Below are 13,874 nucleotides of genomic sequence, written 5' to 3' on the forward strand. Positions count from 1 at the left end.
GCATCGGCCTGTAGGATGGGCTCAAAGGGGTGAGAGGGGGAAGCAGGCATCTCACCAGGTGCTGCATGAGGGTGTCTGTGATGTTGAACTTGAGGGAGCTGGGGCGGCCCATGTCTGCCGAAAAGCGCAGGTTGTCGATGGTGAAGTTCAGCGTGAATGGCTCCTTACTGACCTCTTCAGCTAAAGATACAGAGAGAACCAAGGCTGAAGGAGGCCCAGTGTCCACCCCGGGGTGGGGCTCCCAAGGGCCCTTTGTCCTCCTCCTGATTAACCTGAGGGCCGCTTGTAAGTGGTGACAGCTCCAGCAGCCAGTAAGGGCAGGCTTAATGACTTGGGGAGGCATGATGGGCCATTTGCACCCTGATGTAGGCATGGGGAGCTCCGTGAAAACCCTGGTGGCTTTGTTCTTTCCCAGGAGAAAAGGCACTGGTGACCCCAGACATCCGCAGTCTCTCCACTTTCCATCTCTGCCTCTCTGCCTCTCTCTCTCTCTCTCTGTGCCTCTGTCTCTATGAATATGCACATATATTTATATATAAATATATTAATGAATGTATATTATATATAAGTATGTAACATATATTATAGAGTTATATAAAAATATGTATGCATATATGTCTCTCTCCTCCCCTCACAGCCAGGTGTGCCAGCCTTCTATGCCTTGGCTAAAAAAATCCCAACCATCTGGCAGCTATAGCCATCCTTTCTGCATCTCAGTTTACTGATGTGTAAGATAATGATCCCTACTTCAGAGGTTATCATGAAGCGTAAACAAGTTAATTTCTGTAAAATGTTTATGCGCAGTGCTGGGCACAGACTGATCAATAGGTGGGGTTGACCTGTAGAGACCCCAGAAGAAGCAGAATAAATGAGCATGTGATGCAGGGGAGACCAGAGGCCCCCTGACTTGACTAGACGAGCATTGCAGGAGCTAAATGATTAAGACAAAACCTGGCAGAGAGGTTTACTTCCCCTCTTCCCACCCTCCCTTCTGTGCCTGCCTCCTTCCAGGCTTCCTTCTGTTCAGCTTTCCTTCCATCCTTCCATATTTCTTCCCATCCATTTGTCCTTTCTTCTTCCACCCATCTACCCATACATCTGTCCATTTATCCTCCTGTCCATCCATCCGTCCATCCATCCATACATCATTTCTTTCCTACCTCGCGCCTTCCCTTCCTTCCTTCTCCCCATTTATACCTCCTTTTATGCATCCTTCTGTCCATCTTTCCTTCATTCTCTGCTTTCTTTCATCCATTCATCGTTCTTTGTCCCCCACCGTCATTTCCTTCCTTCCATCATCCATCTTTCCTTCCTTACATCCCTGTTTCCTTCCTTTCCTGTTTCTACACCTTCCTCCCTTATCCTTTTCCTCTTCTGTCCATCTTTTCTGCCTTTCATCGGCTCATCCGTCTTCTCTCTGTCCCTCCTTCCCTTCATCACTTCTTCCTTCCACCCATCCACCTTGCCTTCTTTCCATGCACATTGAATTGGTCCTAGAATGCTCCAGGCACTAGCCCAAGGACCGCATAGTGACAGACAAAACACAGAGCTGATTTTAACTTAGTTTTCCTCTTATTTGCTTCTTCTTACTTGGAAAACCAGTTGTTTTGGACCCTGCTGTAGTCGGAAGGAGCGAGGGAGGGTGCTGTGGTGTAAAAGACCAGGGATGGACCCAAGGACAGCTGGAGAGGGTTCAAGTAGCACACTCCTAAGGCAAGGGCAATTGATTTTTGAAAACCTACAAGGTTCTCATCACAGGGTTTACTGGGAATGGCAGGGGAATCTGGCCCATGAACTAGAACGTAATAGGTGTGGAATAAACTAACTGATGTATGAAGCGTGGAGAGTGAGTTGTGGAGTCACAGGATCTCTGTTATTTGCCGTGTGGCTTGGTAGCCTTTCTGAGTTTCCTCAGCTCTAAAATGGAGCAAAGTCACATGGTTGTAGTGAGAATTAAAGTATAGAGTGTATGTTTTGGAATGAATTGTGTCCCCCCTAGAATTCATATGTTGATGCCCTGGTCCCCAGTACCTCAGAAGGTGACCGTATTTGAAGCATAAGGCTTTAAAGAGGTAATTAATTTAATGAGGCCTCCAAGGTGGACACTAATTTACTATGACTGATGTCCTTATAAGAAGAGGAGATTAGGACACAGACACAGGAGTGTGTGCACAGAGGGACAAGTATGTGAAGAGGCAGCAGGAGGGCAGCCACCTGCAGGCCAAGGACGGGCCTCAGGGGAAACCAGCTCTGCTGGCACCTTGACCTTGGATTTCCAACCCTCAGGACTGTGAGAAAGTAAAGTTTTGCTGTTTGAGACGCCCAGTCTTTGGTATTTCGTTACGGCAGCCCGAGCTGACTAATAGAACATGTAACTTAGCACAGGATCTGGGAGGCAGGCAGTTTACATCAGCGTTCACTAAAAACCCAGCAACAGGTGGAACACCAATGCTGAGGAACCCTCAGAACAACAAACAGAGATGTGCAGAGAAGGATCAGAAAAGAGCACAGGGGCAAGAAGGTTTCAGGAGAACTGAGATAAAAAGCCCTGTGAGGGTCAGAACGTGACCGTGGGAGAACACGACCGTGTCTGCAGCTGCCCCACTTGGGCCTGGAACTCTGCCAGGATCCAGGAGAGAGAGAGAGAAGGGGTGCTTCCCTCACCGAGGAAGGAGGTGACGGAGAACGGCTGCTTTCCCACCCCAGCGTGGGGGCGGGCTCAGGAGAGCAGGGCGGGGGTACTCACTGGGGGTGGTGGCGGCTGCGGGTCCGTAGGTGTAACCTGCAGGGAGAAGGCGAGAGAGGCTGCATCAGAGTTGGGGTGAACATAAAGGACTAGGTGAGGGAGGCTGTGAGGACCTTGTAGAAGAAGCAAAGAGGAAGAGACAGTAGAGGGATATTCAGGGACGAGGCAGCTGGGCCACGAGACTGAAAGTGCCTGGACCCAGTTCTGACTTCATCGTAATGAAGGTGAAGCTGACTTTAGAGAAGTGAATGCAATGACAGCACGAGACAGGGAGGGAGGCCACAGCTGTAAGACAGCCCCTCACCGTTGACGTAGAGGCTGTCCCCATCCAGGGTGAAGGAGCCCAGCTGGCTGACGCCGTGGGTCTCGTGGCTCAGCTCCCAGTACAGCCGCTCTCTGTCCAGCTCGGGTGCCGCGGGGTCAGAGTGCAAGGTGCAGACCATGTCCACACCAGTGGCTGCTCCACCCTTTTCACGCCTGGAGAAGAAAGGACATGGGACCATCATGTACCAAGGACGGGTCCTCCGGGGTGTGGAAAGCAAGAAAGTGAAAGGGGGAGGCTGAGGGAGATACTGAAGGACTTAGCTCTGAAGCCTGCTTCTCCTAAGTGTCTTTCATTGGAGACTAGCCCCCTCACAATTAAGGATGGAAAACATTTAAACAGAATTTGCAGAGAGGAATTTGCAGTGGTTACCCCACTGCTTCTAAGAGGAGAGCCTTCGTATAAAACAAAATATCACACAGATTTCATAAATAAAAACGCGATGCCTCATTTCTGAGACTTGAGCATGTCCCCCCCTAGGCGTGAAGCAGGCATGAAGGAGTCACGGTGGGCCTGGAGCTCAGCACGTCCAGGGGCACGCCTAGCACCTGAGCCCCACTGGCCAGCGCACGAGCGTCTACCTGCCACGATGAATCATTCCATCTGGGCTTCTCACCTGAGCGACTCCAGCCTGCAGCCAGCGTCGAGGGGGCCGACACTGGTTTTACTGAGCAAGGCCCTGAGCTGGTGGGGAAAGAGACAGAGGTGAGCAGAAGGGCAGAGGGGATATGCAGGCGGGTATCTGGTGGACCTAACAGCATCAAAGGGCTCTCACTTGGTGCTGTAAGATCCTCTCGGTAGAGCTGAACTTCAGAGAAGCTGGGTGCCCCATGTCCTCTGTGTAGTACACGTTGGTGATGGTGAAGTTCAGGGTGAAGGACACCAGGTGAAGGTCAGCAGCTGCAGTGGAGGAGGAAGAGAAAGATGTCCAGTTTAGGCCATGGAAATGCTGAGGTTTCCTGGGGCTGTAACCACGGGGACCGGCTGTAGACTAAGTATACCCGTGGGCTACCCGAGCTGAAGGAGAGACATTATGGAATTCCTAAGACATAGGGGACCTCCACTCATTCATTCAGTGAGCATTTATTGAGCGCCTAATGTGTGTGAGATTCTGTGCTGGACTCTGCAGGTCCAAGGATGAGCAGCGCATAGTCTCTCAGTGTGGCCAGGAGAGTGATCAGACCATTATGCTGCTGGGGGGTGGTGGTGTGCAAGTCCAGGATAGACACCCAACCAGTGACTGAGGTGAGCTTCCTGGAGGAAGCATCATTTTAAGTGTGTCCAAAAGTGTAAGAGTTAAGTGAATGGGAACTGAGCAAGTGTTAAGCAGAAGGAACAGCCTGGCTAAAGTCCTGGCAGGAGGACAGAGCAGCTGTGCTCAGTGAAGTGCACTGGCCACGAGGAAGTGCATTATGGCTGTGGGGAAGGGTAGACTGGGGACTTGGAGGGGTCCTCTGAGCCCAGAACACTGAGGCAGTGACTATGCAGTGCAGGGCTTTGGAGGCGATTTGTAGACCAGATGGAGTCATCCAAAGGTGGTCCACAAGAGGGGAGTGATACGGACAGAGGTACCCTGTAGGGGACGCTGCAGCTGCTGTGTGGAGGACTCGAATCCCGTGTAGAAGCTACTGCAGTTGTCCTGTAAAAAACGCTGGTGGCCTGAATAAAGACTGGGTGATGGAGATGCAGACAAGGAAGGACTCAGGATACTCAGAAAGAAGAGATGATTCAGTGATGGATGGATGTGGGTGGTGAGTGAGAGGGAGGGTTAAAGTTGGTGCCCGTGTCCCTCCTTCGGTGATGAGGAGAAGGAGCAAATCTGGGAGAAGCTGACAACATCAGGGTCAGAGACCAAGAGGTTGCGTGACGTCCGGCAGAGGGGTGGCCCAAGGCTCAGGAGCTGCTGTGTGGTGTGGGCTGGACTCAGGAGTTCGATTCTGAGCCAGCTGGCCCCTGAACCGTGGAAATGGATGAGTTCACTCAGAGAAGGTGAGTAAGCAGTGAGGGAAGAAGTGACCTGGTGTAAGTGATGTTGTAGAAATGGTGTGGGTACCAGGAAGGGCATTCCTACCTGTGGGCTTGCGGGGTGGAGCCAGAGAGGACATCGGGAAGGGTGTGGTGGTCACAGCAGCTGAGGGAAAAAAACCAAATACCAGAAATGAAATTCAGAGTGGTACACCTGTAAGGAAATGGAGGCAGTGGGGGTGGCTCTGGTGATAAAAATGTGCCTCTCTCTGTGCCCCATTTAGCCCGGTGTCAGGGCATCATTCTCGGTTGTGTGTATTGGGGTGGGGAGGAGAGGTGACTCCTGCCACCCCCAATGCAGCCCACATTTCCATGCATGTCCTCTGGACCCCTCCCATCCATAGCGGTGTAACAGGAGGGGACAGTTGGCTGGTTGAGCAGCTCCGATTTTTCAGGGGAAGGGAGGTGGGCACAGACACACAGAAGTCTGAAATACTCACTGTTGGGAGTGGTGGCTGAGGTCTGATGGGTGTAACCTGTAAACAGAGGGAGAGATGGTGGGAAGTAGGAAGTGAGAGCTCTTCAGTGGGGAGGCAGCTGGGCCACCACAGCTATGAGTCATTAGAAGGAAGACTGAGTGCTCACCCGGAAGAGATCAAAGTCCACTGCTGCCCTCTGACTCCAGAGGGACAGAGGCCTTGCTCTAAGCGCCCTGGAATGTGAGCCCCGGTGCAAGTCCGAACTCGGTGCAGAACCCGCTGCAGCAGAGCACCCCCCCGCCCAAAGCCCCTCACGGCTGGTGTAAACACTGTCGTCACAGAAGCTGGGAGAGCATATCCCAGGTGCTTGGGCTGGGGACCTCGTCATCTTGGAGAAGCCAGGAAGGAGGTGCCAGTATCTGGGGCTTTAATGGGTTTTCCCAAGGCTGGAGGTGAGATGGGGCTGGGAGTGAAGGCAGAGGCCCCTGGCTTCTTTCATTCCTTAAGGCTGGGACTCAGATGGAGAGTTAGAGACTTCTGAGGCCCTCACTGCTGGGGTTGGCGGCCTGAGCTACACAGGAAGAGGGAGAAAGGGTGAGGAGGAGGCAGGATAGGTCAAAGGAGAAAAGGATGGGGAGAATGTGTGATCTCTTGAAATGCAAAAATTAAAAAAACGATGGCAACCCCTTACCATTGACATAGAGACTGTCCTGGTCCAGGGTGTAGGGGCCCAGCTGGGTGACACCATGGGTCAGCAGGCTGAGCTCCCAGTACAGCCACTCCCTGTGCAGCCTGGGGCCCGTGGGCTCAGGGCGATGCGTGCAGACCGCATCCACTCCTGTGGCTGAGCCATTCTTCTCAGGCCTGGGGAGGTTGGGAGAGGGGGGTGAGGTGATGATAAATGAAGCCTCTGGGGGCAGGACAGGAAGGGGCAGAGGACATGAGAGGGCTGGGAGAGCGGTAAGAAGTCAGGCTTAGATTCTCTGAGGGCACCGACTTCTAGCCAACCTGGGATCCGTCCTTCTGGGGCCTGGGAAGGGAGGAACATGGGGATGGGGCATACGCGGGACTGATGATGAGGGAGACCTGCAAGAGTAATAGCTGAAGAAGCCACAAAGCTGAAATCACCTTACTTAGAAGGAAAAGGGAGGGAGGAAGGGAGGGAGAAAGAAGGAAAAGAAGGAGGGAGGGAGGGAAGGAAAGGAGAAGGAGGGAGGAAGGGAGGAAGGAGGGGAGGGGAGGGAGGGAGAAGGAAGGAAGGAAAGAGACAAAATATCTAGAACTTATATAAGATCAATAGATTAATAACAAGGTGAATTGGGACTCGAGTTGGCATATTGTTTGTTCATCATCCATGTCCCAGTCTCCTGCCATCCCACTCTCAGATGAAGCCAAGGAGGAAGAGAAAAAAAAAAAAAAAAGTAGGGGCAGCCCCAAGATCTTGCATCATCTTTGAGCACCTTAAATGTGGGTTAAGAAATATGTTTGACACAGGACTGTCCATTTTTGCTTAAAAAATTTTCCTCAGGACAATATAATTTTGGAAATTGCAAAGCATTAATTCTAAGGAGATATTCTGCACCTCATTTGGGATCTGAAGGGAGACCGAGCAGAGGCCTAAGGAGACAGGAACTCAGGGAGAGAGGGCTCAGCCGAGGCAGCTCCCCAGGTGCCCGGGGCCTGTTACACTGAGTGGGTGGGGAACAGGCAGCGGGTGGAGGGGAGGAACGGAATCTGGGAGGCAGGGGCATGTGAGCATCCCCTCCTGGGCATCTCACCTGAGTGCAGTCAGTCTGCAGCCAGAATGCAGTGGGCCGATACTGGTGCTCTTCAGCAGAGAACCAAGCTGGGGAGGAAGGAGAGGGAGGTAAACAGGAGGAGGAGAGGGGGCCGTCCGAGGGTGAGGAGGCGTGGGCAGCAGGCATCTGAGGGCTCACAGTGTGCCGCAGGACCTCCTCCGTCATGTTGAACTTGGCCGATCCTGGACGCCCCATGTCTGGCGTGTACTGCAGGTTTGTGATGGTCATATTGAGGGTGAACAGCACCAGGGTAGGGCTCGTGGCTGCAACAGAAGAGGCAGGTAAGAGGACCTGTCCTGGCCCCAGTAGGGCTCTCTGTCCAGTCCCTCCTTGAGCCTCCTGGAGCCCTTACACATACGGGCTCTGATTTTCTCCACTAGGGGGCTCCAAAGGAGCGCCAGTGCAGGCAGGGACCATCATGTTAGTCTTATCCAACGGCTCTTAGGATCTAGAACTGGTTCTTCTCCTAGGAGCTCTGACTTGGGGTACCTAATAGGACCCCAAGACTTCCCCATATTGGCCTAGTTATGTGACAAGACTCATGCCTCAGGTTCATGGTTACAGTTTTAGTTCATTCATTCACTCATTGAACAAATAAGCACCAGCTACGTGTGAGGCAGCATCATGGCACTGGGCACACAAATTTCTAGTTAGGAAAGCAGACTTTCTGGCAGGTATTTTAATAGAAGGAATTTAATATGAAAGAGGAAACCCTGAAAGGATAACACAGAGATTAGCCAAATTAAGAAGCCATAGGGCTGGTGGGACAAAGGGACAAGAGAGTGGCACACTGGAAACAAGAACCAGACAATAAACATGAAAACAAAAAAGTACAATGAAAGTGTGGTAGGTACTGTGGAGGATTTAAAAAAAATAACACCTGAGTCCGATTTAGATAAAGGAGTCAGGTAAGGTCTCTATGACAACTTTGCATTTACTTCAGACTTAAAGGATGAGAAGGAGGCAGCTATGTAAGAAGCCAGAGGGAGTATTTCCAAGCAAAGTAACAGGAATTGAAAACTCCATATAGTTGGAAAGAGCAATGGCCAGGTTGCAGTGAGCAGAGAGGAGCGTCGAAGGAGTTGAGGTCAGAAAGGGCAGCAAGAATGAGGTCATTCAGGGACTTGTGCATCATGATGAAGAATGTGGATTTTATTGTAATAATAGTGGGAAGTGGCGGAGAGATCACCACCATCATCCCTGTCACCATCACATCTTCAGCAGCATCATCCCCACCATCACCACCATCTTCAGCATCATTATCACCATCCCCACCACTACCATCATCCCCACCACCATCATAATCCTCATCACATCTTCAACATCATTATCACCACCATCATCACCATCATAATCCTCATCATCACCCCCTACATCATCATCACTGTCACCATCACCATCATTATCATCACCACTACCACATCATCCTCATTGTCACCACCGTCATCACCATCACCAGCATCACGACCACCACCACCATCATCGTTTTTATCACAAGAGTATAAGCTCTCTAGAGGCAGCAGTTTTCCCTGTTTTTTGTTCCCTGCTGTATCCCTTAGGGCATGGCACAGAGTAGGTGCTCAGTAAGGGTTGTTGGTCGACTCACTACCACTAGATTTACTGTGACTTTCTATCTTTATTTGAGGGAATAATGTCCGAGATGATTACATTGATCAGGTACTCTCTAATGGGCCGGTGACTGGTGCTCACCTGTGGGGCTGGAGAAGGAGAACGGAGTCCCAGAGGTTCCCAGGTCCCCTGCAGAGGTCCCAGGAGCTGAGGAAAAGCCCTCATGAGTGAAAGCAGAAAGACACTCGCATGACAGAAATGGCCGCAGGAGAGATTACTGGGCTTGCTGCATGGGGGGGCTTGAGCCGGGATTCCCTTTGGATCTGGGGCAGAGGGGTGAGTAAATAAATTGTGCCCTCCCAGGAGCTCCTTCCCCCTGAGGATGTAAACAGGCTGAGGAGGACTCAGCTCCTCCACTGCCTGGTGTGTGTTGGGGCTGGGGGTCATCAGCTGAGTACTCACTGCTGGTGCTGAGTGCAGAGATCTGATGGGTAAAACCTGTAGTGAAAGGCGGGAGGATAGCGGGTAAGGGTTAAGGGGGAGGTCGGGGACCACAGAGGGTCAGGGATGCTCTGGTGTAATGGAGGGGGCTTCACCAGAACGGTGAAACAGGGGCGGAGGCTACCAGGCATCAGCATTCTTTTATCAGGAATGAAGGCCATGAGGGTGGGGTCAGTCTAAGAGTAGGAAGAAGCCGTGAGGCCCAGACCTGACCAGAGCACACAGCCAAGCCTCTAAGGGCAAGACAGAGGCTCAAGTCAGAGAGCCGAGGCTCCAACCACATCGCAGCTGCTCACCATTGACATAGAGGCTGTCCCGGTCCAGCATGTAGGGGCCCAGCCGGGTGACGCTGTGGGTCCACTGGCTCAGTTCCCAGTACAGCTGCTCTCTGTCCAGCCCAGAGCCTTCAGGGTCAGGGCGATGCATGCAGATGGCGTCCACTCTGGTGGCTGCCCCGTCCTTTTCAGGCCTGGGTAAGAACCTCCACATGGTTGTTCCAACCATCTCTCTGTTCATCCTTTCCTCCCTCTCTTTGCCACCCCTAAGGCAGGAACTTGGGGAGCCCAAGTTAAGAAGGAAGCTGCTACCTTCAGGGAGACACCCTCCATAAACAAAGAGCTAGGACACCGTGGGTCTCCAAGCCTTTGCATGCTTGGGAGAGAATCCACTGAAAGCACTGGGTGTGTGATGTGTGGCAGACACAGAGAAGGTACCACTGATGGGGGCGAGCAGTCCGAGAGAATGCCAGATGTAGCCATGACAGCCAAGTCATGTCACAGGTCCTGATGGACACACCTAGGTGCCAGGGTCATGCTGTAGTGGGTGGCAGTGGCCCCAGGACAAGTGACCAAGGCATGGCCAGTGACACTTTGGTTTTCAAATGGTGGCATCAGACAGCTGCGTTCACCCTCTCTAGGTCTTATGTACCAGCAGGGGTTGGATATTTCTAAAGAGACTCAGGGAGTAAATGGCTGGAGAGAGATGCCTTTTTGGTGAGTCTGTCTGAAAGCATGACTTGTCCAACAGAGGGCCTCTGTGTCTCTGCACCCCTCTCCAGCCACAGAACACTGACCCACCTACCCTGTCAATAGGCTATTGAGGGAGGGAGAGAAGGGGGCTCTCATGCCCCAGGGCCATGGATGGACTGCCGCCAATAATAACAACTGCCATTTATTACATCCTGAGTATGCAGCAGGCCCAGCATTTTATATTCATGATCTCATTTAAACTTCAAAGCATCTCTATGAGCTCGATTGCTCAGTTCCCACAATTATTATGCCCATTATACTATATGTTATATATAACACAATTATATATAAATGTATATTAACACAGAGCATTAATCTATAATGCTTATAGATTATACGTATTTATATAATATAGTTTACTATTATATTATGTATTACATATAAAATTGTATTATATATTATATCTGTCATTCCTACACTAGATAATACATGTTTAATATTATACCTATATACATTATATATTATACCTATATGTAATTATTACACCTGTATTATATATAGTATATAATAGCATATAATATGTATTATACATATAATTATAATTATGTATAATATGTATTATGCCATATTATAAGTATACCATGTATATGGTGTACTTATATATTGTATAGCTTTATGTAATTATATATCTATACCTAATATACATATATCTATATATACAATTTTATATTATATCCATATCATAAATATATAATATAGAAATATAGATCTATATATAGCTTGCATATCTGAAATATAATATATATTAGGTATAGGTATAATAGGTATATATTATAATGATACCTATTTTTTATGAGTACATATTGTGTATGTACAAATATATTACATATAGATATAATATATTGTAACACACAAGGAAACAGGGCACGGAAAGGTTCAGGCACTTGCCCAGAATAAATGGCAGAGCTGGGATTTGAACTCAGGTCTGTGTGTCCTCACCAAGGCTCTTAGCCACTAGGCCCCTCTGCCTCCTCTTCCCTCAGGAAGAAAGGGGAGCTGGAGATAAATGGCTGTGATGAAGTGTGAACCAGCGAGGGCCAGACCTAGAGATTCTGTGAGAGAGGCGTGGCAGGTGAGAACGCCAGGGGTGAAACGGCTGCACGTCTACGTGCCCTTTCTAGCACCTGAGGGATGGCGTCTTCCCAGCCCCCAGCCACTCCAGGGCAGCCCCGCCCCCTTCAGCTGAGCAGCACGCTTTCTCTCTGTATCTCTTGCTGCTTTCCCCTCTCAGATTCTCTGGCAAGTTCCTTCAGAGAGGTTGTCAGATTGGTATTTTCCACGCCCTGCCGGGACAGAATGGGGGCAAAGGAGGCAGTGCTGCTTAAGGGCCAGGAGTTTGGATCTAGAACCCGAAATGCTGGGCTTCCTCTGTGCGACCTGCCCGAGCCGCTTAATCCCGCTGAGCCTCCGCTTCACCTTCTGTTGCTGCTTCGTGAGGCTGCTGAGAGGCCTGATGAAGTGAAGTATAAAGTCATAGCACTGTGCCTTGGGTCTTACTTAGCACTTGTTAGTTGTTGGTATTATTATTGTTGTTGATGCTTAGTTTCCGTGAACAGCAGATGTTCTAAGTATGGGCAAAGTTAGGGAGCCCATAACTTAGGGTCCTGTGCACTCGTTGGCTGTGTTCTTGGGGAGGGTCTTACCTGAGCGAGGCTAGTCCGCAGCCTGAGTAGAGGAATCCCAGACTGCTGTTCTTGAACGCAGGTTTGAGCTATCAGAAAGGAGGAGGAAGCTGAGAAGGTGCTACTGAGGGAAGTCAGCAAGAGCGGTGGGGCAGAAGTGTCGCAGGCTAGGGCATAGGTGGGGTGGGCGGGGCTGGCACTGGTGGGCGGGGCTGTGGAAGTGGGCGGGGCTGGTGTTGGTGGGCGGGGCTCTCACCAGCTCCTGCAGGATCCTCTCCGTGGCGTTAAATTTCCAGGAGCCTGGGAGCTGCATGTCCTCTTCGTAGCGCAGGTTGGTGATGGTGAAGTTGACAGTGAAAGGCACCAGGAAAGGGACTGCTGCTGCAGCAGGGGAAGGAAAAAGGAGGCCACTTGAGTCAGACCCAGGCTGAGCGCTAAGACAACTTCTGGGGACAGAGATGGAGGGCCCAGACCTGAGGAAGCAGGGATCCACAGCAGACAGGGAGGCCACTTTAGGACCAAAGATAGAAGGCTAAATAAAGAGCAAAGCAAGATGCTGTTAAATGCAGTAGCATGCACATCCACTAGGATGGCTATAATTTTTTTTTTTTTAAGGAAAATAAGTGTAGGCGAGGATATGGAGAATTTGGACCCTCATGCATTGTTGGTGGAGCTGCTATGGGAAACAACTTGGTGGTTCCCCAAAAAGTTAAACCTGCGATTACCATATGATCCAGCAATTTCACTCCTAGGTACACACCATCAAATAACTGAAAAAGAGAGACTTGGATACTTGAAAACAAATGTTCATAGCAGCAGCATTCACAATAGCCAAAAAGTGGGAAGAACCTAAGTGTCCTTCAACAGATGAATGGATAAAGAAAATGTGGCATATACAATGGAATAGTATTCAGCCATAAAAAGAAATGAACTTCTGATACTCCTACAGCATGAATGAGCCTTGAAAACACTGTGCTACGTGAAATACCAAACACAAAGGGACAAATATTGTGTGATTGCCCTCACATAAGGTACCTAGAATGGATGAATTCATAGAGACAGAAGGGAGAATCGATGTTATAACTGCACATTCAACTTTAGTCTTTCTCAACACTGTGAACTTGGTGAGGGGAGGGACTACACCTGACGTAACATCTTATCCCCTCTGCCCAGCCCAGAACACATACCCAAAAATTATTTGTCAGACTGAATTCCTGGGTGCCCCCTGTGCTAGGTGTTCTTTACACATTTTCATTTAACCTTCACAATGACTTGATGAAGAAACAGAGGCATCAAGAGGGTACGTAAATTGGTCAGCAGAGCTAGACAGATGAGGAAGTCACATCTTCCGCTCCTGAGGAATTCAGAGCAGAGCAGGGGCAGTCATGTAAACGTTAAGTTCAGTCCCCTCTTTCTTCCTCAAAAGTGTCCAGCATGAAAAAAAAAAACAAAACTGTATAGCCATCCTGAGGTTAAGGTGTGAAAAAGGTCAGAAATCTGAGCTGGGTGACTGTCCCCTCTGCAAGTCTCATCTGTGGAGCACTGTGTACTGACCTTTGTGCTGGACCCTTCACGCAGAGTATCTGATAATCCTGAGTGGTAAGTATTACCATTTCCATCTTCCAGATGGGGAAACTGAGGCTCAGAGAAAGTAAAATTTGCCCACTTCCCACAGACAAAGAAATGGGACAGCTACAGTGTCTCTTTAGCTCAGAAATAGATGTCTGTTTGTATGTCTGATCTCCAGGAACAGCTCCCAGAAGAACGGACAAGCACCTGATGTGCCAAAGTTTAGAAAGTGAGAGAGAGTAAATGGCACAGGCTGAGGCCGGGTGGCTATCAG

General features: G+C 50.0%; 1 protein-coding gene across 1 annotated transcript in view; it reads right to left on the minus strand.

Moving 5' to 3' along the window:
* MUC16 (mucin 16, cell surface associated) overlaps positions 1-13,874 on the minus strand; it is a 48,623-nt gene that overhangs the window by 18,203 nt on the left and 16,546 nt on the right. Inside the window, exons 12-26 of the mRNA XM_074350687.1 lie at positions 12,288-12,412; positions 12,053-12,120; positions 9,678-9,850; positions 9,343-9,378; positions 9,022-9,087; positions 7,450-7,574; positions 7,291-7,358; positions 6,204-6,376; positions 5,534-5,569; positions 5,140-5,199; positions 3,844-3,968; positions 3,685-3,752; positions 3,051-3,223; positions 2,747-2,782; positions 56-180 (exon numbers count right to left, since the gene is read on the minus strand). Coding sequence (XP_074206788.1) covers positions 56-180; positions 2,747-2,782; positions 3,051-3,223; positions 3,685-3,752; positions 3,844-3,968; positions 5,140-5,199; positions 5,534-5,569; positions 6,204-6,376; positions 7,291-7,358; positions 7,450-7,574; positions 9,022-9,087; positions 9,343-9,378; positions 9,678-9,850; positions 12,053-12,120; positions 12,288-12,412 — 1,457 coding nt within the window. The remainder of the gene's footprint in view (positions 1-55; positions 181-2,746; positions 2,783-3,050; positions 3,224-3,684; positions 3,753-3,843; positions 3,969-5,139; positions 5,200-5,533; positions 5,570-6,203; positions 6,377-7,290; positions 7,359-7,449; positions 7,575-9,021; positions 9,088-9,342; positions 9,379-9,677; positions 9,851-12,052; positions 12,121-12,287; positions 12,413-13,874) is intronic.

Source organism: Camelus bactrianus, chromosome 22, assembly GCF_048773025.1.
Source record: "Camelus bactrianus isolate YW-2024 breed Bactrian camel chromosome 22, ASM4877302v1, whole genome shotgun sequence".
In the NCBI taxonomy this organism is placed as follows: domain Eukaryota; kingdom Metazoa; phylum Chordata; class Mammalia; order Artiodactyla; family Camelidae; genus Camelus; species Camelus bactrianus.